Source organism: Temnothorax americanus, unplaced genomic scaffold (genome assembly GCF_048541705.1).
Source record: "Temnothorax americanus isolate GAGA-0224 unplaced genomic scaffold, ASM4854170v1 Scaffold10, whole genome shotgun sequence".
Classification (NCBI taxonomy): domain Eukaryota; kingdom Metazoa; phylum Arthropoda; class Insecta; order Hymenoptera; family Formicidae; genus Temnothorax; species Temnothorax americanus.
The window spans coordinates 3849046-3875775 of NW_027509231.1; the positions used below are offsets into that span (position 1 = coordinate 3849046).

The 26730-nt window shown below is 37.4% G+C and overlaps 3 protein-coding genes across 10 annotated transcripts in view; 1 reads left to right on the plus strand and 2 right to left on the minus strand.

The window, feature by feature from the left end:
* LOC143900686 (uncharacterized) overlaps positions 1-26730 on the plus strand; it is a 211514-nt gene that overhangs the window by 79882 nt on the left and 104902 nt on the right. The gene's annotated exons all lie outside the window — the stretch shown is intronic.
* The window catches only part of LOC143900657 (uncharacterized), a 180714-nt gene that overhangs the window by 58009 nt on the left and 95975 nt on the right, over positions 1-26730 (minus strand). For 3 of the 4 annotated variants that reach the window (XM_077412284.1, XM_077412263.1, XM_077412271.1), the window contains exon 2: positions 15943-16166. In XM_077412284.1, coding sequence (XP_077268410.1) covers positions 15943-16161 — 219 coding nt within the window. In that variant the 5' untranslated portion in view covers positions 16162-16166. Of the gene's footprint in view, positions 1-15942; positions 16167-17707; positions 17772-26730 lie in introns of those variants that run through there. The other variant, XM_077412279.1, reaches the window with a different exon arrangement.
* On the minus strand, positions 121-6822 carry LOC143900808 (uncharacterized). Of its 4 annotated transcripts, XR_013257881.1 has the most exons (4): positions 3410-6822; positions 2945-3190; positions 2274-2368; positions 121-840 (listed from the first exon to the last, which is right to left on the minus strand). XR_013257881.1 is itself a non-coding variant. In XM_077412561.1 (3 exons), exons 1-2 carry the CDS (start codon positions 3501-3503, stop codon positions 2979-2981), a joined length of 306 nt encoding a protein of 101 aa, XP_077268687.1. In that variant the 5' UTR covers positions 3504-6822; the 3' UTR covers positions 121-765; positions 2945-2978. The 4 variants fall into 4 exon arrangements, 3 of the variants coding, with proteins under 3 accessions (XP_077268687.1, XP_077268670.1, XP_077268678.1); XM_077412561.1 differs by lacking the exon at positions 2274-2368 and having other exon boundaries at positions 121-765; XM_077412544.1 differs by lacking the exon at positions 2274-2368.

Sequence of the window (26730 nt, forward strand, 5' to 3'; positions counted from 1 at the left end):
AGAAACAGAATCAGAGAATATCTAGGAGGCGCAACAGAGAGGAATATGCGTGCTGGAGGAGAACGAAAATGAGAGAGAGTCGTAAGCCCGCGTAGAGACGAAGAAAAAACTGGTAAGCAATATGAGAAGGAAATACAAAGAATAGAACAAGCGAAGAGAGGAAACGCGAATTGGAGAGAATAATTTGCTTTATCGGTCATCGTGCGTTGCATGCCCATTTGAATTACGTAACTATTATTGTGTTGAAACAAATTATCTCTCTCGCCTTGAACCACCGCCTTCAACTTCTGTTGAATGGATTTTGTTAAATTGTTAAAAATTCTCGATACTTTTTATCATGTAATTATATACTAATTTCACTTGGCGTAATCTTGCAAATCTTCAATGACACGAAAGCACAGAAAAGAAAGTTAGAATTTGTAATGTTGCTGTATGGTTTCTTTTGATAAAAAAAAACTTTTTGTCATGTATGATATTAATCGGGTAGACATTAATAAGTGATTTCTACCCTTGCAAATATCAGTTTTTATTATAACGTAATGTTTTAATTCTTACAAATATTATAATGTAAAAAACGTTTTATTTCTTACAAATATTTAAATAAAATTTATAACGAGGTTTTGCACGTTGTTTAAAAGTAATTACAATAGAGTTTGTGGCTGATAAGAAAATGGGCGAATTGTGTCGCAATTTCTGTAATGCGATGTATGCGGTTCACAAGTCGGCACAGGTGGTACTTCGCAAATCCATTATCAGCTTTGCAAGCTGAAACATATTGTCTTTTCATCATTCCGTCACCAAGTCGCATTGTTAGATTATTATATAGACACACATTTTTCTCTGAAAAAAGGAAGAACGTCAAACGAATTAGGTATTATATTTTTATGATATATTACAAGTAATAGCGCGTCAATTATTCTAATACACTTTTCTGTATTTAACAAATTGGATGTGCGATAAAGTGAGTTATATTTTGTAACTAGTTATCATTTTATAGGATCATAATATTAACGTGCTACAGAAATTGATTTTGCGCAGTGCTCGTTATCCATATGCAATGTTTGTCGCAATTACCTTCTATTTGACGCGATTCACAGTACAGTTGTGTAATTAGTATCGCTCGACCGTTTAAACGCGTGTCAATATCTCATTTTATATACCTACCTCACACTATATTCATATGATTATTGAATCGATTTGTCGTGAAAAGTACCTAATTCATTTTTTCTTTAGATATCGCGATTCATAAAATTAAAGAAAATATAAACGAAATAACAAACAATTTAACAAGATTAGAAATTGATTCTCTAGCCATACTAAAGTATTAATTTTATTTTTTATTAAACATGTAGATGAAATATTTCAATTTCCAAAGTTATCATTGTGATTTAGAAATCTAATTGCATAACGAATGGTTAATTATGAAACAATATAATACAGACTGGTAACTAATGCTCTTCTACATCAAGAGTTGCCGTTGAAATCGATATGTGACAAATTTAACATAACGTTTTAACATTCAGCATGCTATGCCGATATTTCTTGACAGATATACACTAACTTGATCCAGTGAAATGCAGCACTGTATGGAAAAATTGAAAACAGTTTTGAAGAATTTAATAATTTCGTTTTCATATTATCTATAATTTATAATCGATTCGATAAACATTTGATATTTTTATTTGACATCACATACTTCATATCAAAATGCACTTTCTATAGATTTTGCATTATAGAACAATTGTCCATAAATGAGAAATTTAAAAAATCTATATACGAAGTAAAAAAAAATAAGTGACATGAAATTATCAGAAATCCGTCAAGTAGCCATTGGAAATAAAGACAGAGATCGCGTTGAAAATTTTACACTAATAACGTGATCAAATTCCTTGCAATATGTTCACATATCTGTCACATGTGTTACCATGACAGAATAATCCCGAACTGTCGACGCGTGTGAGAAAACGTGATGTAATTTGAATAATGTGACGCCATCATGAATCTTTCATAATATCGAAAGAAAATGCGCCCATATACACGCACACATACTGGACTATATTAAATATTCATGATTGCCGCGCTCTTCGCATCAGAGAAATGAAAGATCCATTCGGTAAAATCATGCATAACAGCAAATGGAGTTGTAGTAGCATATTATTTTCACATTTTGATTACTTGAAGTTACATCTTATACGTATAAATATGACATCTATCAATGTAGTAGAGTGATTTAAACGTTTAGTTAATTTTTAAACATTTTAAAAAATATTTACCTCTCTTCCTTTCTCTCTTTTGTCTCTCTTCGCTCTTTGCGTCTCTCTTATCATTCTTCCTTTTCGCGACCGGATTATTATTTATTTCGCTGCTTCTTTTTTCATCGAGAGAGATAAGCAAAGTCATGTTAAATAAATAACTTATACAATTTTTCATATATATTAAAACATATAGGTATGACATATACATATATATGTACTTATACTTTTACTTATAAAAATAAGCATTTGATATAAAGAAAGCACATAGCTGGTTTTAAGAAAGATATATAAAACTGTATATTACAAATTATAATACGAAATAAGGAAACCGAGAGAACCAATCAGCGAAAAAAACAATAACAGACTTCTTACATACCTTTGTGAGTTGCGGACTCACAAAGGTATGTAAGAAGTCTGTTATTGTTTTTTTCGCTGATTGGTTCTTTCGGTTTCCTTATTTCGTATTATAATTTGTATAATATACAGTTTTATATATCTTTCTTAAAACAGCTATGTGCTTTCTTTATATCAAATAATCAAATGCTTATTTTTATTAAGTAAAAGTATAAGTATATATATATTTCATACCCCTCAGAATATGTGTATGTATATTCTGTTAATTCTGAAAATATAATGTACTTAATTTATGTAAAAATATTTCAACTTATTTATATTGGAGTCATACTTACATTTCATCATTAGAAGATCCGCGACGGCAAATGCTTATACGTCCTCGCAAATATTTGCGTCTTCCCGATTAAGAACTTGGTTGGTTTTGTACTCGTGACCGTTGATGTAACACTTGGTCCTAGATCTCTCCTTTAGATGGTCACATTTGTATCTTGACGGGCAACGAGCCTGCTCGTTTCTGAGCACCGGCGTGCACTCTATATCCTCATAATACCTTATTGGATCCGGGCAGATCGTCTTAACGTCTTCACAAAAAGAATGTCAAAAAGTTTGGTAAAAAAATACATTATTGTTCTAAACAGGTGGAACTGGCTCCGCCAATGACGTAAATTACAACGGTTTTAAATCCGATGTAAAGTCTGGCTAATTTTAGATGAGATCGTTATATTATATTCTAAGAATAGTTAAAACATTGTCACTCAAGCGACAGGAAAATGAGATATTGGTTTTTCCTTATGACTTACCTCGCCTAGTCGTAATAACATCAGTCGCAACAACGGCGGCGGCGATAAACGCCACGTAGACGCACACTTGACACCAAATACGTGCCGCTTCCATGATCGAACAAGCGCAAATGTGTTATTGACCTTAACGTTCACATTACATTACTTTGAGACTACCGATTGGGGGAGGAATGCGAAAGTAAGAAGGAAAATATGTAAAAAATGTAAAAATAAATATGACAAAAAAGTTTAGTAAATAGAAAAAGGTACAGAGGACGTTATACAATCCGTACAAATATTTAGTTTTATAAATGTTTAACCAATATAAAGACAGGTGAAAAATATCTCGATTTTTCTAGCATTATATTCATGTAAAACCTGTAGTTTCAAAATTTTTCATTTTCGGCGCAATTGCACGTTAAATAATCAGTCGCAATAAAATGTTTGCATCAGTTTATTGCGATTATTACAGCATGATGTATCGTCCATGAAGAATTAATTAACTTCGGTGTCTTAATTCTACCGACGCGACGATTTTGTAGGCAAATTAAATTCTATTCGAAGTTATTCACTCAAATGTAATACTGGAGAGGACATCTAATAGTGAGACATTTTTATCATAAAATAATTCTGCCTAATTCAATTGACACGTTCATTCGATTTCGCACGTTTCTTCGCGATTAATAATTATCTTAGCGCATGGGAGATCACGTTTGCGCTGTTAATACTTGTCTCAGCCGGTGATTGCTGACGAAATGATAATATATATTGAGGATACTGGTGATATTCGACCCAGATAATCCACGATTTATCTAAAGTGTACATATTCCCCAACGGAAGCGTTAATGTCATCTTCTTAATTATGTAATTTACATAATTGGATATACAAACTTTATTTTAAACCGTTGTTAAAAGATAAATTATTTTCTGAGATTATACATGATTAACGTATAAATTATCTACAAATCGATTCCGCGAAACCATTTGCATTTGTTAGAAAGTCTGCCGACAGTTTTGTTAAAAATAAAATAAAAAATACAATGTTTCTTCATCGCCGAAGTATATGTACCAAAATAGATTTTTTTCTTCTATTTCTATGCAAATAAGGTTACGTTTATCAAGATAAAAAATCTATTAAACACATCATTTATTCTTGGATAGTTACGTTATAAATGTAAATTTACGCTTAAAAAATTCGAGTTTTTAAGACTTTAAATAATTCAAATAAATGAATGTAACAATAAAATATAGAAACAATAAAATCAATAAATAAATACAAGTGACTATTATAAACCTATGAATACATAAAATTTACAGAAATCTTCGTAAGGATATTCCTTATAGGTATGGATAATAGAAATACATATTGTGTGTGTGTGTGTGTGCTTTGCTGAGAAATGATCTTTAACTTGCAACAATTCAAGAACACATTACTGTTCCTAGCAATCGCAGTATATTACCATTAAAGTACAGCTCATCCGAATGTACATCGTAGAAAGATTTATTCGCATGACCGATATATGTGCGTTTTACATAAAGATAATATTAATAGTGCGGTCAACCTTGACAATTATCTCTTACGAGTTATACCTCGAACTTATTATTGCAATTATAATTATCAATGTGAATATACCATACAGTAACAAGTCAATATTTTACAAGAACTTATCGCTGAATCGCGCAAAAGGCGTTGTTGCCATCAAGTAATTTACGATGAAGAATCAATAAACTGACGTTATAGCTAAGCCATTTCGAGTACTTATATGTGTCTGTGTATAAAAAGTTTGTACGTATGATACGTTTACATCGATAATTATATTTGCAATAATAAGTATGAGGCATAACTCGTAAGAGATAGTTGTCAAGGTTGCTCGCACAATTAATATTATTTTCATGTGTAAAACGTATGTCGGTTATGCAAAATCACGGTCGTGAATTCACGACCGTGTGCGAAATAATCTTTCTACGAGACGTGCATTCGGATGAGCTGTACTTTAATTGGCATTATACATATATATACAGAAAAATTATAGCATAATTATACTATAGCGTATGTAGGATTCATCCTCTTAAATTAAGCAATCTTTCCATCAGGTATTTCGTTTCTCACACTGAAGTATTTATCCGAGATGCAGCGCTTAAGTAAGTCTCCGAATATAAATTAGGAAAGGCGGATTAACGAAGCTTTTTGGAATTTTGAAAGGATGATCTACGGAGGATCGGGATATTAATTCTCCATTCCAAGTGACACTCGAGACGTAACGCCATTAAACGCGTTTACCGTGTCAGCCGTATGGCGCACTGCGTAAATCACAAGGCGGGGGAGTACTCGCAGAACCAGCTCATAACTGCGAATTTACTACACGTTGCTCGCCAGTACGTTACTCGGATCGTATACCTCGAGCCCGAATGTTCGCCATTACACTTGGTTACAGCGAGTTGGCCGATGTAAGCCGAATAAGTTCACCCGCTTGGGAAACTGATTTATTGCGTTCGAGGGATTGGGTCATTAGTCTTATCCCCGTAACTAATGACTCAATCTCGGTCGTCCCCCTCTCGACTGCGGATTTATCGACCTACAGATCCGTACGATTGAACTGAATATTTCCATGGCGGCGGTCGACTCGAACGGATAAATTCGCGCGAGAGGAGCGGGAATAATCAACGGAAAATCTTATCGCGAACGCGCCGCTCTCATTTCGAAAGACTCGTCGATACGCTAAAAATTGTACGGATAAATATCCGATTAATGATAATGGATGTGATATAACTCTTTCGAGATAATCGATACTCACGAAATCTCATTTTTTTTATTATTATTAAGTGAAGTGCTTCATCTTTAACAGGTACTATTAATCCAAAAGATTCTTAAATTAATATCAATTATATATCATTATGTTCGTTATTACATGATAAGAGACTTTCAGTGTTCATTAATATTTTTACTGCTTTTCGCTGATATATGTTTAATATTTAATGCACAAAATTAACGTTTAAATGAACTTTGAGTGAAACTTAATATTACGCGATGCGCTATACGTATATACGTTACTTGCACAACTGAAAAGGTAAAGTGAGAGGACTTAATGTTCTTCATTATTTTAGTTTACTTTGCGAACGTGAAACAGTGTAGTAATTCAGTCTTTATTAACGCGACATGACTTTCGGGTTTGTACGTTTATTAGTAATTCGATACGTCTTGTTCTCAATGTCGGCGAGGTAATTATAGATATAGTTACGGAATGAGATAATTTTCGTATCTTGTAATGCGATATTTCAAAAAAGACAAATGGTAATTAATGAAACATTAATTAGAAGCTTCGCGCGCGCGCGCGAAAGAGAGAAAAAGGAAAAAGAGAGAGAGGACATTTGATAAATTATGTCACATTTGGTGCATATATATATAATTATGAAATAAAAATTTATAATATAATACATATGATTAAATCCGTGTGTAATAATCTTTAATACAGATCCATAAGATAAATATTCAAATTGTAGAATAAACAAACATATATATGCTTCTTTCTTAAATCAATTGTGTTAGGAATAGGAAAATAAAATGTATATGTTAAAAACTAAGAAATATGTCAAAAAACTTGAAAGGTAATAAATCAAACAGGATAAAGGGCTTTGCTGATATTTGATGTCAAAAGTTTGAAGGTAATATCACATTTAACATAGAGGGAACAAGACAGATGTACTAGCGAATGCGTGCTGTTCCGATAAAAAGATAAAAATAAAGCAAAACGGAACCGACTAAAATATGCACGAGGTGATGAAACTTGAAGAGATGTCTGTCGGCATCTTCAATCTCTCGATGCGGAGAATTTCGCGGATAGTACGATCTCATTTCCGCGCGAGTGCTTTCAAATCATCGTCATAGTATTGAAGTTTCTATCAGTTGCAAATGCTCGTAACGATTTATTGCACATATACCGAAAAAAAGTGCGCGCGTTTAAGCTCGTTAAAATTACTCATTCAGCGGAGAGAGTTTCTCGCTTTGAGCATTCGTAAATAAACGAGACAAAAAACTGTGTTAAATTGTAAATTAAACAATTTAATTATGATATACCATAATTAAATACGTTGAATGTTGCAGCAATTTTGCTGTATAATTATAGACCTCATAAAAAGTTACGCTAAATAAATAACAAAACTGTTGTGCAAACACAGATATATTCGAGTTACAAAGTAGAATTCGAAATTTTTGGCTTCAAACACATTTATTGACGTGGAAAGGATTCGATAGCTGTTATATGACAGATAAAACATGAATGAAAGATGAAACTATTTATAGGTTCAGTCACGTAGAATTTTCACAGATTACATGATTCGGCAAAACCGTATAATCCTGTTGCGATAAGCACGAGATATATAGCCAACATCAACTAACCATTTAGAATCGCGTATCGCGCGTGTGAGCTTTTGTGTTTCGTATAACATATATCTGTTGTTGCATACATCCATTTAATATCTCCAAAATAAAGGAGCACAAAATTATGATATTTTTCGTTGAATATATACATATATAATGTGTTTCACACAAATCCATACGGAAATTCGGAGTATACCACCCTTTGTTTACTCCACGCTTTTTGAAAAGCTATATGATACTTTAGAATATTGTACGACACGATTGGTCGAGGCTACGGCCAAAACGGCGCCAACTAACATAAATTCGGTCAATTTAACGCTGCAACACTTTACGGTAACTCTCTTAGTTAATACCCCCTCCCTCTTCAGTCCTCCTTCTACCTGACGCCTCGACGAGGCTGCACAGCTTCCGGGAACTTGCGAAATTCCACGGTAAGCACGGCACAAATTCTCGGGGGCGATATCGTGCCGTAAGAAAGGTCAAGTCGACGTTATCATTATTCGCGCACCGGCGTAATTGCGAATGTGTGAAAGTTGGGACGACAGAGGAACAATCTTGCAGCTGCCATTCGCCGAATAGAAAGGCTTCGTTTTATATTCCAATGAATCCTTGCTCGTTTTATCTCACGTACTCTTACGTAGTTACGGAGTCGGATTGCAATTTGTAATTTACTACAGTTGGAAACTTATGAGATGTAAATGATAATGGTACATTTCTCGCATAATATCAAAATAAAGTAACAACCGAATAATTATATAAACATCTTATTATAAAAATTATGGCCACAAGCTAATTGTGGCAATCAATACAAAATTTGCATATTTTAAGAGTGTCATTGCTAATATATACAATATATAAAGTACTAAATTTCTAAATAACGCACATTACTATAAAATATTTAGTTTTGACACATTTAGTTTTTAAACTATCCTTTAAAATATATCTATTTTTTTCAGTTTTATTTAATTATATACATTTATATACATATTGATAATTAATAACGTTAAATTTTTGATAACTTGGAAAATATATAATTTTGATTTGAAGATTTCGCGCAAGTAGAGATACGCGAACGTGTAAGAAACGCAGATTTTCCGAGCTACCCATGCATGTTTGCGCCTGACAACTAAATGGAAAATTGCACGTATGTTGAAGACACACTCTAAAAGTTAGCGTGGAGCCGACGTGACTACAAGCTTAAGCCTTTGTCTGGCCCAACAGCCGTCGGGTTAGAGAGAAAAGAAGAACAGCGGCTTACCGGCGCTTGCCGGTGGAAGCAAACGCGAAAACTAAAACCCCCTCAAAGCTGCGTGCACGAAGTAGAACAAATTTGCCTTCGGCTTCGAATGAGGCGAAACGATTTTTCCCCGCGCCAGAAAACACATTGCGTATAGTGCAATAACATCGTTGATTCTACGTCGTGATTATATATGTTAAAAAGAATACAATGATATATTTTCAAGAATCGGTGGGCAAGACTTGTGCAGCGATACTCGCTCGATAACGATTGCCTTCAAACGATAACGCGAAAGCGAAACACAGTTGCGCACTTACGTAAGAAATAAAACGCGGCTGCACTACGCACTACGTGAAATAATGTGTTGATCTTCCAGAATTTATGCGAATAATTACGTCGATAAAAAGTGTGCGTATATCAAAGCTGTATCAGCAACTCACTCTGCTCGAACTTATATCATGATTCTGTTTCATTAATAACGGGAGAAATATAAATATTACGATTGTATTAAGGAAAATTTCGCAGCTTAGTTATCTTCCATCTTTTTGAGGACCACCTACGCAATTCTTTCTTTAAAGAAATCATAAAGAAACGCTGTCATATATTTTGATAATAGCATTGTTAATTGTGAGATTAATATCATATTTTTAAACAATCTTCTTTCGATATCACAAATCCTTTACAATAATTTATTATTTATTTAGCACACAGAAAAAAAATGTTAAATCAAGACTCATATTCTTGTATATAAGCAAGAATCTATAATCTTGAAATGAGGTATAAATTACGTTCAACGAAGAAAACTTATTTGAATGAAGGTATTTATATAGTTTAATCAAGAAAGAAAAGTTGAAATTCTTATAAAAAGATTATAGATTCTTGCTTATATGTACTATATTTTTTATTTTATAAGATATTTACTACTGCGATATCAAAATGTAATTGGTTGATATCAATACCGAGTATATCAATGTAATGAGATTTCTATTTCAGTAAATTAGTATTGAAGTAGGTACCTATGGATTAATTGAAAGCTATATATGGGAAGGGGAGGAACATTCCGTAATACCCCGCATATCTATAGCGGGAGGTATTTAGTGGCGCGTCGGTGCTGAAACATGGAAGATGCTGCGGATCATCTCCCGCCTCCATTATCAATATCTCGAGATATTTGCGAGAGCTTTGTACCAGGGAGTCTGCGGCGGTGGAGGCTTTGGCGGATTTACGGGACCGCCTTTCGAAGTTCATCCGTTAATAACCAGGCCTTATACCCTCTCACTTCGGCAGGGGTGTACGTATGTTCACTCGCGAATATCCGAGCCCGCTACTCGTAGCTGGCTTAACTAATGACACGTTGAAGCGATATCGTCGCACAACTTCCGGTTCCGCACGAAACCTCTCTCGCGACCACGCCCCGCGCTACCATCATCATCGACCGACGTCTCAACAAATTCGATGAAAGGTACAACGACGATAACCGAAGCTGTCTGTTTTTCGAAAATCCACTACATCCGCACCGAACGTTCTTATTGAGATCAGAAATTCACGATGCTTTATCCTCCGTCATAATACAACCCCTCGTTTTCAGCATCCCTATATATAGCTAGACGTATTTTTCTCGGAGAAAAAGATTTCATAACATTTTGATATACCGTTAATAATCCGTGCAGCTTAATTACTCTACTGATTGCAAAGTAAGTTATGAAACAGCTCGCTTTGCAATTATTACACTTGGGCGGATTTTGCGCGCGAGAAGTTCTCTTCTCTATAAAAACATTCTAATATTTGATTTTTCCTCCAATTATGTATAAATTCGTTTGTTGTCTCGACTCTTACCGAAGACAGAGCGAAAAATCTACAATAAGCGTGCTCCTCATCGATAAGGAGTTAATTACGTTATTTGAATTAGCAATTAGAGAGCAGATTTTTCCGCCAACTCTCCGTAGCGCCACCACATTTCTTTTTTTCGCGAACAAAGTTAGCTTCGCGGGCCAAGTTAATTACAAGTTACGAAATTAGAACTTTACCGCCTGTTCCCGAATCCCAGGACGCAAATTAATCCAGCAGGACGGGAATACAAGAAAAAGAGTATAAGCGGATCATGTTAAAAATATCGTCCTCTTAACAACGGTCGCATTGGAACAACGCAATTTGAAAATTAAAACTCCAGGCACTTCTCACGACAGGAGCTTTCCACCTTTCTGTGTACTCATCTCACATACGCAAAACGTACCGTTCTACTCATAGGTAGGGAGAACGCAACGATTGAATATTCAAAGCATTATACGATTAATTGGCAGATCTTTCCAATTCAAACGCCCGTAATATCTTTTTTTTTTTGCGCGAAAAAATTTCCATCCCGGCCGTTGTCAGAATTAAAAGAAGAATTACCATACATCCACACAAGAATAAAATTCTGAAATTGAAACTAAGTTTTTCCACGGTGGAAAATAATAAACTTAACTCTTTACTTTTGAAGTTTCACTCTTCATTCACACTTATTCGTATTCAACTTGCAACATTTATGACTTCCACTAAAAGTTTCAGTCTGAAGGATGAATAATACATTTCGTGTCCTATGTGATAAGGGCGATACATATTGTATTTTATTTTCCAAAATACAGCACTTTATACTGAAGAAACAGCATATCGGGATAAGAGCGCGCTTCGCGAACACATCTAGAAACGGAAAGAAGCCTAGTTTTTCTGATGAAAAGACGGGTGACAAATCTGAAAATGAGAGGAAAGTGTAACGCAATAAAAAAGCATACTTAATGGCCCATTAGGAAAATAAAAAAGGATTAAAGTTAAAGTACCATTATGCAAAATTGCTCTCTGACTCTCTGTCCTTTGTCACACGTGTACCTGTGCGCATCAGCGACATGCAGATGTAACATAAAACAAACTTCACGTTTGCGTATCGCGAGTAAAATATGCGCGGCGAAAAGTACCCAAAGATAATTTAAATTAGGAAGATATTCCGCGGATTATTGTGTCGCTTATTTTCCGTAAATTATGCCAAAAATCGTACTTTTCTGAGCTTCGACAACCGTAAATATCGCGGCAGGAAATACACACACGGGATGGCTAGAATAAGATGCAACTAATATTTAAATAGCGTATAATCTATTTATTATCGCTGGCGAGTCTATGGTATGTTTATTAAATCTTCAGATTATACATATATGAAAAATGACACATTCGATACAATAAAGTATTTTTATTTCTAGATAATACTTGACGACGCGACGATATTATTTAAAAATTATTGGCAATTTTAAAATTTTCCACACACACACAGTGGCTATATTTATATGACAAATCACTTATTCTTGAACCACTGGAGAGTAAAAGAAAATTGGAGTACTTTTAAATCAATTTGAAACAGCATTTCAAAATAATATTTTTGCAAATAGATTTTATTGCAAATAAACCGTGTAAATTTATACATATAGGTCCTCCTCCTCAGTCCTATTACTCGTATCCGAGCGTGGTGACTTCTCTTCATATACATGTGTTGCGCACGTGGATTATACACATTGTATATGGAACCTACAGTTTAACGCCGATTTCGAACGGCAATTTTTTAGAGAAGTTCTCGTGGCAAGACATACTCTCGGTGGTTTGTCATTGCCTTCCGAGAGGAGAACGAGCGAATAAAATTTTCTAGCTCTACCGGGAGGGAATCGAACCCGGGACTTTTGGCTCAATAGACCAGTGCGCTGTCTACTAGGCCACGCTCGTCCATAAAGATATATATAGGTACATACGTACATATATATCTTTTGTTATCTTATTTAAGTAATTTTTATACACGCACACAGATCGAATTGCATGTGATTTTAGCCACCCTATGTTGCAGCCGGGCTGCGAACGAGAGCGTTGTTTACGACCGGTGTGGAAGCGTAATTGAGTGCGCTTAATAAATAAACAAGCTCGTGCTCGGATACGCATCCACGGGATGCATAGGTAGGTGAGCTATAAAAAATGAATTCATTTTTCAGGGAATGTTGGCTCGGAAAATATACCGTCGCGACATTCCACTCGAATCGCGAAAGTATACGCGTGAAAAGCTATATTGCTACAATAATCGGCATTGCGTTCAATCAATTTTCTTCTGACCGATGCAGAAATTATTATTTGCGATAAACACATTAGAGACGGAACACAAAGCGTCATATTTTTTAAAAGTTTTTTATTATTATGAAGACTCCGGAAATATATCTCGGTTGCGAAAAATCTAAGAAGAAAACTTGATACAATGGAGGAACTGAATCCGTTCGCCTCCTTCTCTCAAGAAACGAATCTTGATTAATGGCGCAAGTTTGCGTCACCATGTCCCGCGCCGGCCGTGTTCGGAATGCATAATGGGTGGAATACATTAAAATTCAACCTCACGGGCGCGAACCTAAGAGAAGAATCTCTCTCTCCCTCTCTCTCTCTCTCTCTCTCTCCCTCTCTCTCTCTCTCTCTCTCTCTCTCTCTCCCTCTCTCTCTCTCTCTCTCTCTCCCTCCCTCTCTCTCCCCCTCCCCACAATAGCGTCATTCTAAACGTAGAAAATAACATCGTTCTTCTCGCAATTAGCGCGGCGTCTTTGATCGATGACAGCAATTAGGTCGGTCCGCGTCGAATGCACGCGAGAAGTGCATCGGCTGCACACGCCGATCGTTAGGGAAACCCAAGAAAAATCCTCATGGCGAACCGTAAACGTTACGCAAGTGCAACATCAGTCACGATCTTTCGTTAATGGCCGCGATTCGCTGCATGAATAAAGTCGTTCGCCGCAGTTATCCTCGGCCGTCGATGTCTCCGTCTCGCCAGCGAATTAATCAAAAAGGATCGAGGATGAGGGTTCTTAAATTGATCTCCCTTCATCATATCTCTCCAATAGAAAAGAAGTGCAGTAGAATTCGTTTTGCATTGAATGTGATTGCGAGTTATATTGAATATATTTATTCCAATCTTTCCTCAAGCAATAATTATATATGTAATAGGATAATATAAATATTTTACATTAATATAGATAATGAAATATCAATACATGAAATATAAATATTAATTATCTACAAAGACAGTATTTGACATTTTCTTTGAAATATTAATTGTTCGTATCTTCAGCATATATCTCTTTGATATATAATGATACAAAATTTATGATTCTGACAGCTTGATATTCGCAGTGCCACGAAGCATCCTTTAAAGTGCTTCATTCTTTTAAAGCATAATAAAATTCTTCCCACATATTCCGCCGATTTAGTTTACAGAAAAGAATTTTTTTAGGAATTTTTTACAGACGTAAAAGGCAGTCCCGCACATGCAGTTAACCTTCACTTGCCTTCACTCTTTAAATTTTTTTCCGTGTTTCGCCGAGAGTGAGTATATTACATAAAACCTAGGTTTCTCCGTCAGTGGGGAAAATGTCTAAAAATAATTACTAACAATACCACAATAACATAATGCGCGCTTGCGAATAACAAATAGCGATAGAGATGAAAATTAATATTATCTCTGAATGATATATCACAATTCCATTTATAGATTTTTTGTTTTCGCCTTGAATGGCAAGACCAAACTCGTATGACACCGTGTATTAGCACGTTTAATACCGTCTACAATTTCTAGTTGAAACACGAGCCACGCAGCAATTTCAGCGCAAATTGCCGCGTTTTAATGGCTCCCAGTTGATCCTTTAAACACTTTCGTGCTATATAGCATTAAGTAGCTTAATAATTAACTCTTGTGTTAGAACTTGCTCCGCAGTAAAATTCATCGCGAATTAATTGAAAAATAATATCCTTGCGCACTTTCATCGTGTGTCGTTTAAACGTTTCGTATATTCATTATTAAGTAATTCGCTCATTTTAATGTATCACACATACAAATCCTCATCGGGCAAAACTTCAGCTCAAGTTAGAGTTAACTTATTATAGAAGGTTATCTCACATAGAGTTAACATTCGCTCCTATTAACATTTGGCACACGCTATGCAATACTTATATTTACCTAGCGTTCCTAGAAACGGCAGGTATTCGCTAACTAAGAGAAATAATTCAGAGATTTTGATCCGTACATCCATAATGGTGGCTCACGTCAATTTCGTGTTGAGTAACCTCAAGGTGGTGACTAATCTGAAAACCGGATCGACAGGACGACTGTCACGGCCGCGCATTAATAATTTCGTTTATTTTACATATAAGAATATGCTTTATGCGATCACGTGAATATTATCACGACCTCGCCTTGACCCGATTCCTCCATCTCGAAACGATCTCGCGCCGAGCAGCTGCTGACTCGTTCGTTTACTCGTGTATTCAAATTGACTTTTTGCGCTTTATTAAACGAAGTATATATCGCTAAAATTTAGCTCCACGCCCAGAGATATTTATTCGCGCATTAACACAGGCGGAAAGGGTTACGCGCAAATTGCAGTATCGGCGCGTTTTGCACCCTTATTCGAATAATCAGCAATGTAGCCTCCGATAATCATAATATAATAAAAATGTATAAATTAAATCTCTCCATGTAATATATAACGTGGCAGCGGAGTTTCAAAACGGGATAATCTCTGCGTTCAGTCTCGATATCGCGGACGCACAGAGAAAATGTTACTTTCATCGCTAAATAGGCACATTAGGCTAGTTTCGTATATGAATCCTATATATTAAAATCTCGATTCACTATAGCAAACTCAGATTCTTTTGAATTTTATTTCCTTTTTTCTTCATTAATTTTTTTCTGAATTTATTCGTCTTATACGTGTTCGTTATCCTCTCGATCACAATCATTAAGAAAACGTGAGATGCCTTATCGAAGCAGCCCCCGCGATAATTCGCCACGAAGGCCGCAGAGCCGAGCACTCTCTGCTCTCGATAATATCCTTCGGCACACACACACAAATACACATACACATCGTGTAGAATTCCATGGCTGCGACTTACCTTGTAACTGCCGACCGCGTGCGCGCCATCGTAGATGTAGAGATGGTCGTTGCAGTCTAACTGCAGCTGATCGAATCGGAGCATAAACCGCTGGAGGATGCTGTGAGTCTGGAAAGTAATGGCGCAATCGAGGTCCCTCTCATTTTGCGAGGTAAGAACGGCGCCGTCTATCTTCCTGTAGAGATCCCGCAGGAAGTACTTCTTGCAGACGTCGCTCATCTGGTCTGTAAGGAAACAGACGGAAGGGAGTTAATCGATTTGACTTGCTCGCGACTGAGAAGGGTTCGGATACATCTGCATAAGTATCCTCTGACGATCAACACTCTCCACGCATATTGATTCAATCATGCAAACGTCAAAATACACAGTAAAAAATCGTGCGTCCAAATGTTAAAATTTTCTTGTGTTACCAAGATTTGATTATTATTTCAATGTAAAATTAACATACAACAGCTATGTTATTATTTTCGTAACATTTTCATGTGTAATATTTATGTCAACGTGATAATTAACACTTTACGTATGTCATTTAGAAATTGAATATTATTTTGAGTTCTTTTAACATAATTATTTCAAAAAATCAACACGTCTTAAAGTTATTTTAACATAAACAAAAGTTCAAGTAAATCTTCTCAAATAATCGTAAACTTTGACATATAAAATAATCAAATTTACTAAAATATGTGTTAATATAACTCAAAATAAAATGTATAATCTACATTTCGTAAGAGTTACATTAAATCAAACGAAGCAAAATGTTATATCGACATTTTGTACAAGTTATTTTTACATTATACTTAAAGTTAAAAGAACACATATGAATGTAAAATATAGCGTCAATAAATTAACATTTCTAATTTGTCAACAAGTAGTACACGATGAATGAGTTATTTTAACATAAAATTTATAGAGTAAACTTTCTGGGACATTTGAAAAATGTTACGCGTAACATTTTATTTTTTACTGTGTATAATTGTAAAAAATTCAATATCGGTTAAATTGAGAATATACCGGATTTTTTAGAGGCTGCATGTATAATGATTTTTGGGATATCTTGTATCACAAATTAAGAGAAATTTTTCTGTAGAAATAGTATCTTGTACTTATTATGATCTGTGTCGCAGACCTGCATTCGAAAGAAAAGAATACCCATCAGCATTGAATTTGCACGACTCGATATTTTCAAAAATTATGAACAAAATGAAAGTCCAGCATTTCGGCCGGCCGCAATATTTCGCGTTATACCGTCTCGACGGAATGAAACAAACATGCAATCGCACTTTTGCTCCATTACGCGCACGCTTTAAAAACCGCGCTTACAGCACAAAGATGAAAATCACATTTTTTTTAGGTCAGTCGCGGAAAATTCCACTTTTGCACGCTGATGACACGACGCGACGCGACGCGACGCTTGCTCGTACAAATAGCTCACAATGCTAGCGCGCGATTGCAGCCGGACAGATTTGCGGATTTGCATTTAAAACGAATGATAACGAATGCACGACAGTTGGCAGTCAACGCAGTCTGCGAAATAAGTTACAGACGCACTTTGTCCCGGACTAGGACGATATTGCGATCGCCGTAGTTCCTCGACATTATACGCCGTAACATATTTCGGGACAGGCAACAGAGGTTGCAGGTTGCTGCAGTTGTGGAACTTTGCGCGCTCGCGTCTTCGTCCCGCAAGTCTTCCCCCTTTCCCTCTTTGTTTTCAACCCATTACCATCCCTTTGCAGCTGGTCTCTGCAACATCGAAATTACTTACTCCCAAGACCCGCGGTTCTCCGTGACGCATGCGTTTGCTCGCACCGCATGCTGAACTGCAGCGTGCAAAACGGTCGTTGCGTCACCAGCAGCCCCGCCGTGTTTTCGGGAGAGTGCGAGTGTGTGCGGCGAGTAAATAGCCGCGGGTAAATCCAGCGCCGAGCATTGCGCCGCGCGCGATCAATTACGTAGTAATAATTTACCGCAGTCGTCCCATCGGCAAGATGCAAGTACGAGATAGACGAAAAACGATGAATTCTGCATGTCGAGCGCCGTTAATACGAGCGCGAGTGCAATTATTAATGCGATACGTGTATTCGCAAAATTATGAAACGTGTATTATAGATTCTCTCAGAATATATTAAGCTGCGCGAAAAAATTTGTCTCTCGAGATCTTCTCGTGCCAAATTGAACTTCAATCTCTTACGACACATCTGCGGCGGCGGCGGCGGCGGCGGCGGCGGCGGCACATGTTACATTACACATAACGCGGCATATTGTATATAAATGCATTTGTTTCATCGACTTGCGTGTACTAACAATAAATTGTGTGTGTAATAACAACTTCGTCAAGCTGTTAACTTTTACTGCCATTGGTATGAAATTTTACGAGTCTTCCTCACCGCCACCGCGGCGCCGCCCGCTCGTCGAACACGTATACGTAGCGTTGCACATCTGGGTGAGGCGGGTGAACAGGAAAAACGTGACTCGCCGTTAAGTAATGTATTATGGCACGCGCAGGTGGCATTCCGAATCGCCGATATAGAGGCTGCCGTCGATGCCACCGAGCCTAATACCTTATACCCCCCGATCACACGTGAATCGAGAACCGATGCGCGATATACTTCTTCCGTATCGACAAACATCGTTATTTTTGTAACAGCACGATAAATTGAAGATACGTCCGATAATTACAATATGTATACTCCACCCTGCTGAGTCGAGCGTTTCGAAGGGACACAAAAGCGCCATTACTTTAATATTGGAGTAAGCTGGAGCTCTTTCTCTTTCATCTAGATATTCAGGACAAGTATATAAAAGCGGCACGGCGAAATTTTAGCGTTTGAAACTTCGAATATGTACAAAAGGCCTTTGTGCAGTCGGGTAAAACTGAGGTCTTAAAAAGACTAAATTCAGTACCGCGGGGGGAGGGGGGAATTTAGAGATCAGAAAAACAAGTACCGAAGACACAAATCTTCGTCGAGTTCAGGATCAGTTCTGATGGCGAACATAAATTTCGTAGGAACAATGAGAATATTCGAGAGAGAACTATTTTCTCAGACGACCATGATTTAGCGAATTTAGCGAATAAGTAACTTTATTGTAGCAAGAAATTTCGGATCTCAAACTTCTCTTACACGAGATGATCCTGCTGTAGACAAAATGTCTAAATTCCTTCCTTAAGATTTTTAACAAGAATTCAATGTCTTCTGAAGACGAATATAAAACAGATTGAATTTTATTAAATTTATTAAAATCACAGTTTTTTTTAACAAATTAAACTTTGAGAGATTTTGTTCAGTAAAATTAATGAACTATTAGCGGTTTTTAAACAAATTTAAAATCTTCCTTATCTTTTTAATATCTTCTTGAAGTTTTTTTTTAAATCCAAGATATACACACACATGATATTTACACTTCAATCGTGTTTGTATTAGAACATTCTATTTCCGGTGGATCCATGGATGGAAACGCTTAATATCAGGACGCTTGACCAACGGTCGGTCAGCTCGAAAGCGATTGCGTTCCTCAATAGGAAGCGCCTATTCAGATGGGCAACGATCAAGAACGCGTCCTCTGCCGTACTTAATCATTTACAGTTCCTCATCGAAGAATCGATTCGCCGACTCGTGTAATCGTTTAAATGCACCGTTCTGACCGTAAATCGGACCGAGTCGAATTATTCGACCGATTGGCAGCCGATTGTGCACCGTCAAGATAATGAGTCGACTCGATCTCATTGTCAGTGCAGCCACGATTAACTTTAATCTACCGCGTTCGTTCATCGCGACTTCAATTTATCAACAATTACTGCTTTCAATGTTGTGTTTTGGTAAAGCAGCGACTTTCTCGCGAAATAAAGTATTCTCTGCTTTAAAGAAAAACGTAATATAAGTCGTTTATGCCTCTCAGTACTTAAAATAACTGCTATATTTTTGAAACTTTTTTGTTTATAACTTTTTAATAAAAAACGAGCGACGGCTAAAACCTTCTGAAGGTCACTCAGGAGGGTGATCTTGACAACATATGTCAAGGTCAAGGTCATCGGAGGTGCCTCCCCTAAAATGCATAATTACCGAAACTAGATTGTAATTTTAGAAGAATCGGTCTCATCTTCGCGATATTTTATATAAGAAATTTTATACGCTGCAAATTCCCTTCTGAGTGTGTTATTTTAACTCTTATTACACATTTCTTACTTTTAAATCACGTTATTTAACACGATTGAACGTATTAACTTTTAATTTATTAATACGATTAAACGTGCACACACACATAGAAAAGTACTGCGCTGCCATGCAAATCTAAGTATGTTATTTTAACTGAAGCTCTCCTTACACATTTCTTGCCATTTTAAATCATGTCATTTATTAACACAGATAAACGTATTAACTTTTAATTTAATACGTATTAATTTAACACGTAACAAAACATGTAAAACGAGCTTCAGTCAAATGTGTTATTTTTAGACGTTTATGCGTGTGAAAATAACACAATTGGATTACAGTGTACCCACCGATAACGATGTAACATCGCCGAAGAATTAATTTGTTAATTGCTTTACAGTAATGTCGAATCTCTTGGAATCGAGATTTCCTTGGTGAGACCTCTGTTCATCTTATTTTTTAGGTATATTTATTGAATGTTATGCATTGAATGTGTGTGTGTGTCGCATTTAAGTGTCAGAATCCGTGAAATTATATTATTTTTCTATACTAACAATATTTTATTTATTCATCAAGCAACATAGAATATGCATTGCTTGATTGCCATTTTTTACAGTTTTATTACTGCTGTAGCTTGATTACACCTATATATTGCAAGGAAAGTTATTTGTCGATGTAATTAATTAACTGTAGTTAACCGATGTTATATTCCAATTTAGAAACAATTAGTTTTGATTACTTCCAGTGAGTAATTCAATAAAATTACTCTCGATGTTTCGCGAATTATTCCGAGGTTGCACAATTTCAGCTTCCTCCGCCTTATATTATGATTCCATTTGAGATGAATATTTTGTACCAGAAATCCCTTAAATAACGCTCACATAAAATTCCGAATTATTTTTTATGCTGGTCCGCTAAAATGAAATTTTTAGATGTAAATAATTTTCCATTATTAAAATTAATTATTTAAAATTCACGCCCTCCGAATTCCAAAAATACATGGACAGAATTCACGTGTATTCTTTAAGTAATATATATATATCCCAAACATGTTAGATGTATTTATATAGCTATAATTTTAACAATTTGTAAAGGCGGAACAATTTGCGCAAGGCATTCCGCGCTCAGAAAAGCGTGAGGAGATATCTGTTCGACTCGGTTGAGCTTCACCGCGATCGAGATTTCTTCGGTGCCGCCGATTCGTTCCGGCTGGACGAGCCGCAGGAACGAAGGGACGAAAATAAAAAGCTCGTAACGAAGCCGCTATATACGCGAGGGGGTGAGTGAAGACGCGGCGTCGTCGTTCCATACAAGAAACTCGATTGAAAAGTTTCCGCTCGTCTCGCGACGAAAGATAGTTTTCCGCACTGCGCGTCCTCGCTCCTCGCAGCTGCCGATGGACCGTTCGCATCCGAAGCAACAAGAAGAACATTTTCGGGTCGAGTCTCTCACGAAGATTCCCCGTGAAGATAAAAACGCCGCTTTTTCCGCCGGCGGTCACGACTCCGGTGTAAATAAGATATGGCGAAGCGACGATCAGCGTCGTCGGAAATGCTACATATGCGCGTGCTGCATCCCGCAATTGTCAAACGGTCTGACTTTCTTCCGCTAGTTTCACTTGCCTGCCATCCGAATAGATGAACTATACTACCGTCGCGTCCGCAACGCAAATCACATGGAATGATTCAGATTTAGGACGTGTGTAAATAAATGATTGAGACAAAGGTATAGGAACAGGTTAATAATAAGACGAAATTTATCTCTCTGACGATTTAAGGAAACTTTTGACGCAGATCGGTTGTTGAAGCGCTCAAGTATCAGCCTGTATAATAAATATAATTACTCTCCGTTCTTCCTGAAGAAGTGCATGGCACACGCAGAAATTCAATTTCGACTTGAAATTGACAAAGAAAGGAAGATTGTCTATGTGCACCCTTGAAACTTAATTCGTTGAGATGAGTTTAATCTCCCGATGTTAAATATCTTCGCAATTAAATCTCCTTTCAAATATTTGCTGAGAAAAGGTCGACTCAAAAAGTCGAAGAATCCGTCATTGAAAAAACATTGACATAAGATGAGATTAAATTGCAGCGGATATACATTTATATCAAACTGAAAAACTGTTCTAAAGATAATTAATAACGTGCAAAAAGTTAAACGGCAAGTAGCAGAAATTTTTCAGAGAATAGAACGAAACTAACAATCAACTTTCCTCGATATTAAACGACACTGCAATTTTTACTCACTTTGCAGTTAAAGTTACCCCCCGCAATCTAACTTTGTCTCGTGGTGGTGGTTTGATGTACAGTAAAAACTTTAATACAGAGAGTGCTCCCGTTTCTAATAATTTTACTTATAATTCGTTATTGGATTTATGCGTCGCTTAAACTCATAAAATTTGTCGTACACGTGAAATTAATATCGCGCAGCTACTTTATAAGCGCTCGCGTAAACTTCAGCGTAATTTTTTTTTTTTTTTTTACGTCGTTATAATATTTCCCGATAAACGCCGATAAACGCTCATCATACGATCGAGGAAGCGGTTATTTGGGAATGCGCCCGTTCGCGTTGCAAATATCGATCCGTTGTTCGATGGATCGCGCCGTACCGTGTAATATGTCACCACGAAGTTTCGAATTTTGCGTGAAGTCGCGTACGAAACGAGCCAGACCACGGGCGAGGGGGCGAGCGGGCTTACGCGAGCAACCGCGGGACAGGGAAGCGAAATGGGAAGGTGTAGGAAAGAGAGAGAAAGCAAGCAAAAGAGAATGCGAGGGAGGAAGAGAAGAAGACGGAGAGTGCGAGAGAATGAGAGAAAGTGAGTGAAAAGAGGGACGGAGGGAGGGAGAAAGAGAAAGAGAGAAAGAGAGAGACGAATGACGTCGAGAGGGAAGGAGACCCTTTGGTCACGATGGTGCGCGTCGGCCCTACGACCCTCTGGGCAACCCACCCCTTCTCGTATGCCACCATCCAACGCGACCCTCCCTCTTGTACCCGGTGCGCGCCCTCCGCCTCCTCTCTCGCCCTGGTTTCCTTTCTCTCTCTCGCTCCCTCTCTCTTTCCGTCTTTCTCTCTTTCTCTCTCTCCCTCCTGGCACGATGTAAGCCCGTTCCGTCGATCAATATTACTCTCTTCGAGCGCACCACGGCTCGTCTGAGCGCCAACCGAGCGCTATCATATTAAGTTCCGAGCACTTTGCTCCGAGCACTTGGAAGGAGCTTCGGCACATGGCACATCGCGAAAGTTTTCTCGCGCGAACACGCCGAGAGCGCGCGCGATATTATCTGTATCTCTCCCTCGCGACGGAGGGTCGCATCGCCATTTTTACGGTCGTGCCGGGCCACCATATATTTTCTTCCTCGAACGAAGCGAATGCAAATTTTTACTTATGCCCGATAAATTCCACGTCATCGGATGCTGCGTCTCTCTCGTCGTTTGAAATTGTCATAACCTTGCCTCTCGCGACACATACCCCTCGATGAAAATTAACGCGAGCTTTCAGCTTCAACGGGGACACGCTGTCGCGCGAAATCTAGGAAAAATGTTTTATTAGACGTGAACCTTAATTTTCTAACTGTATTTCGGAAAGCGCGAGAAGTAAGAAAATTATCTCCGAATGACTTTTGATTGACGCGAATCAAGAGATCTAACACTTAAATTTACGTGTGTTATCAACACGTATATTGTCTTTGGATTTTTATTGTTTCGTCGAAACGGGGTAGTTTACAGCCTGCATGTGTGTGTGTGTGTGTGTGTGTGTGTGTCGCGACGCAAAGTTACTCCCTCTTTCTAGTCGAATAAATTTAAACCCATCTTACAGCAAGTGTTTTCTCTTCAATTTTTGTTCGCGTTGGCGCGAAAAAAGAAGCATCGTGTTCCGCGACTGTTTTGTCATGCACGAGAGCGCGCAAGCATTTTGCGAGTTTTCCTTGCAATTTTATCCGCCGGAAGAGGAAACCCGAGAACAATACTATCAACGCACATGTAACGCGAATGCTCTTAAAAGTTTACCTGGGGGTGACCGTGACCGGTACGTTCCAACCCCTGTCGCACCTTTCTCGCAGGGATGACTGATCCGGACAATCATTTGGGCTTAGCAAACCCACAGACCCGAGCTCACAATATACTGCGGACACACATCCACATACATTTACACATCACACACACACGCATATACACACGTTTCTGTGTGAAGCGAGATAAAATATAATTAAAAATTAATTTAAAAAATAAGAGTGAAAAATAGATATTATAGTTTAATAGAGGTAGCAAAAGCTAGAACTTATTTTTTACTTATATCTCTTAATTTAAAAAATTAAGGGATACAAGTAAACCTCTTTAAACTGTCAATATGATTCATCATACTGTCGAAGAAAATTCAGTAGTGATACGACTGAAATGTAAATGAATAGATGATTCAATAAAATGACACAGTTTATTCTTTTTAATCTTTTAAGAAATGTTTTAATGTACTGCAATTTGACTCTGTGCCAAGAATTAAATATCGTCTTTATTAACGTTATTAACAATATTAACGTTATTAATGAAAAGAATAGTGTATATAATATTGTCTATACGAAATCGCTAAATTAAAGTCGGTGGAAAGATAGATTGTCATTTTCAAGTGCTGCAGTTTTATGAAATGAGATACGGCATTTATTCGCGATTCTTTCACGTCAAAATAATTATTAGGTATTCCAGCGTGTTTCTCAAATATTTCAGCGTTTATGATACGTCCGTAACATCGTGCACATCACGATTGCCGTCCACGTTGGTTCGATCAAACGTTTTATCGACTATGAAATGCTGAAATCTCGGTCGTGACGCAATACTAAATTCACGTGGTCTAATGAAATCGCGGGAGCGAGAGCGAGGGGGATATGTCGATCGTAAAAATTCTTCGTCGCGAGCCCCGAAATTACATATATGTTGGGCCCACTAAAAAACGACACTCGTGTTTTGAATACGCGAACTCACGGGGTCGCGACCTGGCCGTAAAAATTCGCGACACGGGCGACCCGCCGTCGTAGAAATGGCACTTAATCCGCGTCGCCGCGCCCGGAGTATCGACGTTTTCGGAAAGAGCTCTCGACCCCATCCAGACTTTTCGTGAAGTACAAACTTATGAACAGGAAATAGCGACGTTTAATTCAAACCGCATTTCCCACGAATCCCGAATTCGAATAATAAAACTTAAAGTCGTACTTTTTGCCACGGCGCCTATCGTGTATATTAAAGAAAACTTCCATTTTTTTTATAAGCCATGTATTTAATAAACTTATCGTAAACTTATTACTAATATAAAATCGCCTGATTTAGAAACCATAATATCTAGCTTTAATGCGATTCAATATACATAATAGATTAATGTGTCATTATTTTATTCAATGCGTCCCATTAAGTACTCTATGATCGCATAGGTACATATGTTAATCAATTAATATAATAGTTTATTAATATCCTCGTTCATTAATATAATATATAATAGCTCGTTAATGTCCTATATTAAATTCAGTCATTAAATTAACAATGCATGACAAAAGGAAAAGGTCGATTGATTCATATACGAGCCTACATACGAACTATATCGTTTTACGGCACGCGTATTGCATCATTTTAGATCCTCTATCATTCGTTAATTAATACGATTAATGCTAAAAATAGGATTATTTATCAAATCCTTCGAAATTTATTTGGAGATCTAACGTGAAATCTTAAATATAATAACTTTATGTACTTTTAGCCATACATTCTGTTCAAAAACTGACACGAAGAGAATTATCCACGCGGACGAACGGTGGACGTTCGTGCTGGGGCTGGTGTACGTGGTCGCGAAATCGATTCTCGCCACGGTATCGTAAACCTTACCAATCCCAAGTAAGAACCGGAGGCGCTCCTCGCATGGCACAAGTAACGCTAGACACATGTGTCCCTGATGCATTAAGACAACTTTTCCTACTTCGCAGCGTATATGGGCGCAACCCATTTTCCGCCGCGCACGAAGTCGCGGATGCAGTTTCAGGACGCGAAGACGCAGCCGCCGGGAGAATGTTGCGGACATATAAGCCGTAAAGAGTGAATTTTACAAAAGGGGGACAAAGGAGGTGAAAAAAGTAGAAGATATTTCATACGGTCGATTCACCGTTTCCGAAAGGGATTCCGCGAGAAATCCTTTCTCCCTTCGCCCTCCCCGACGGACGGAAATAATACTCCGGTTGTACACACCCGTCTACCCGATTACGAAGGAGAAACAACTTTGTAAAAAATTGACTTGACGAAACTTTCCCATTCGAATAATTCATTCGCAAGCTACTTGCTCAATGAGAGAAACGACCGTAATATTTCATTCGTTTCCAAAGAAGCTATATAAAAAGTTTCCCTCAATGGAGGAATGCAACTCGATTTTATTAAAGCTCGCGCGAGCTAAATCCAATATTCCTCTTAGTGCTCTACATATATGGATCAACGTAATGGGGAATTCGAGCAAGACACGATTTGCGCGGCGAGCCGATAACGTCGGGAAATCTGATACTACGTGTCGTACGACTTGCCCATAAACCGGTATTTTTAGCATACGTTGGTGCCGAAAAGCGAGCGAATCGACACGGCGGGAATATCTTTTGACCCTTTTCTTCTT

What these genes read in the sequence shown, in the direction of transcription:
- LOC143900808 (XM_077412561.1), bottom strand. Translation starts at nt 3,503, where the DNA reads ATGGAAGCGGCACGTATTTGGTGTCAAGTGTGCGTCTACGTGGCGTTT. An exon ending in TGTTATTACGACTAGGCGAG is followed by an intron (nt 3,191 to 3,409) that starts GTAAGTCATAAG and finishes CTTTTTGTGAAG; the next exon opens with ACGTTAAGACGATCTGCCCG.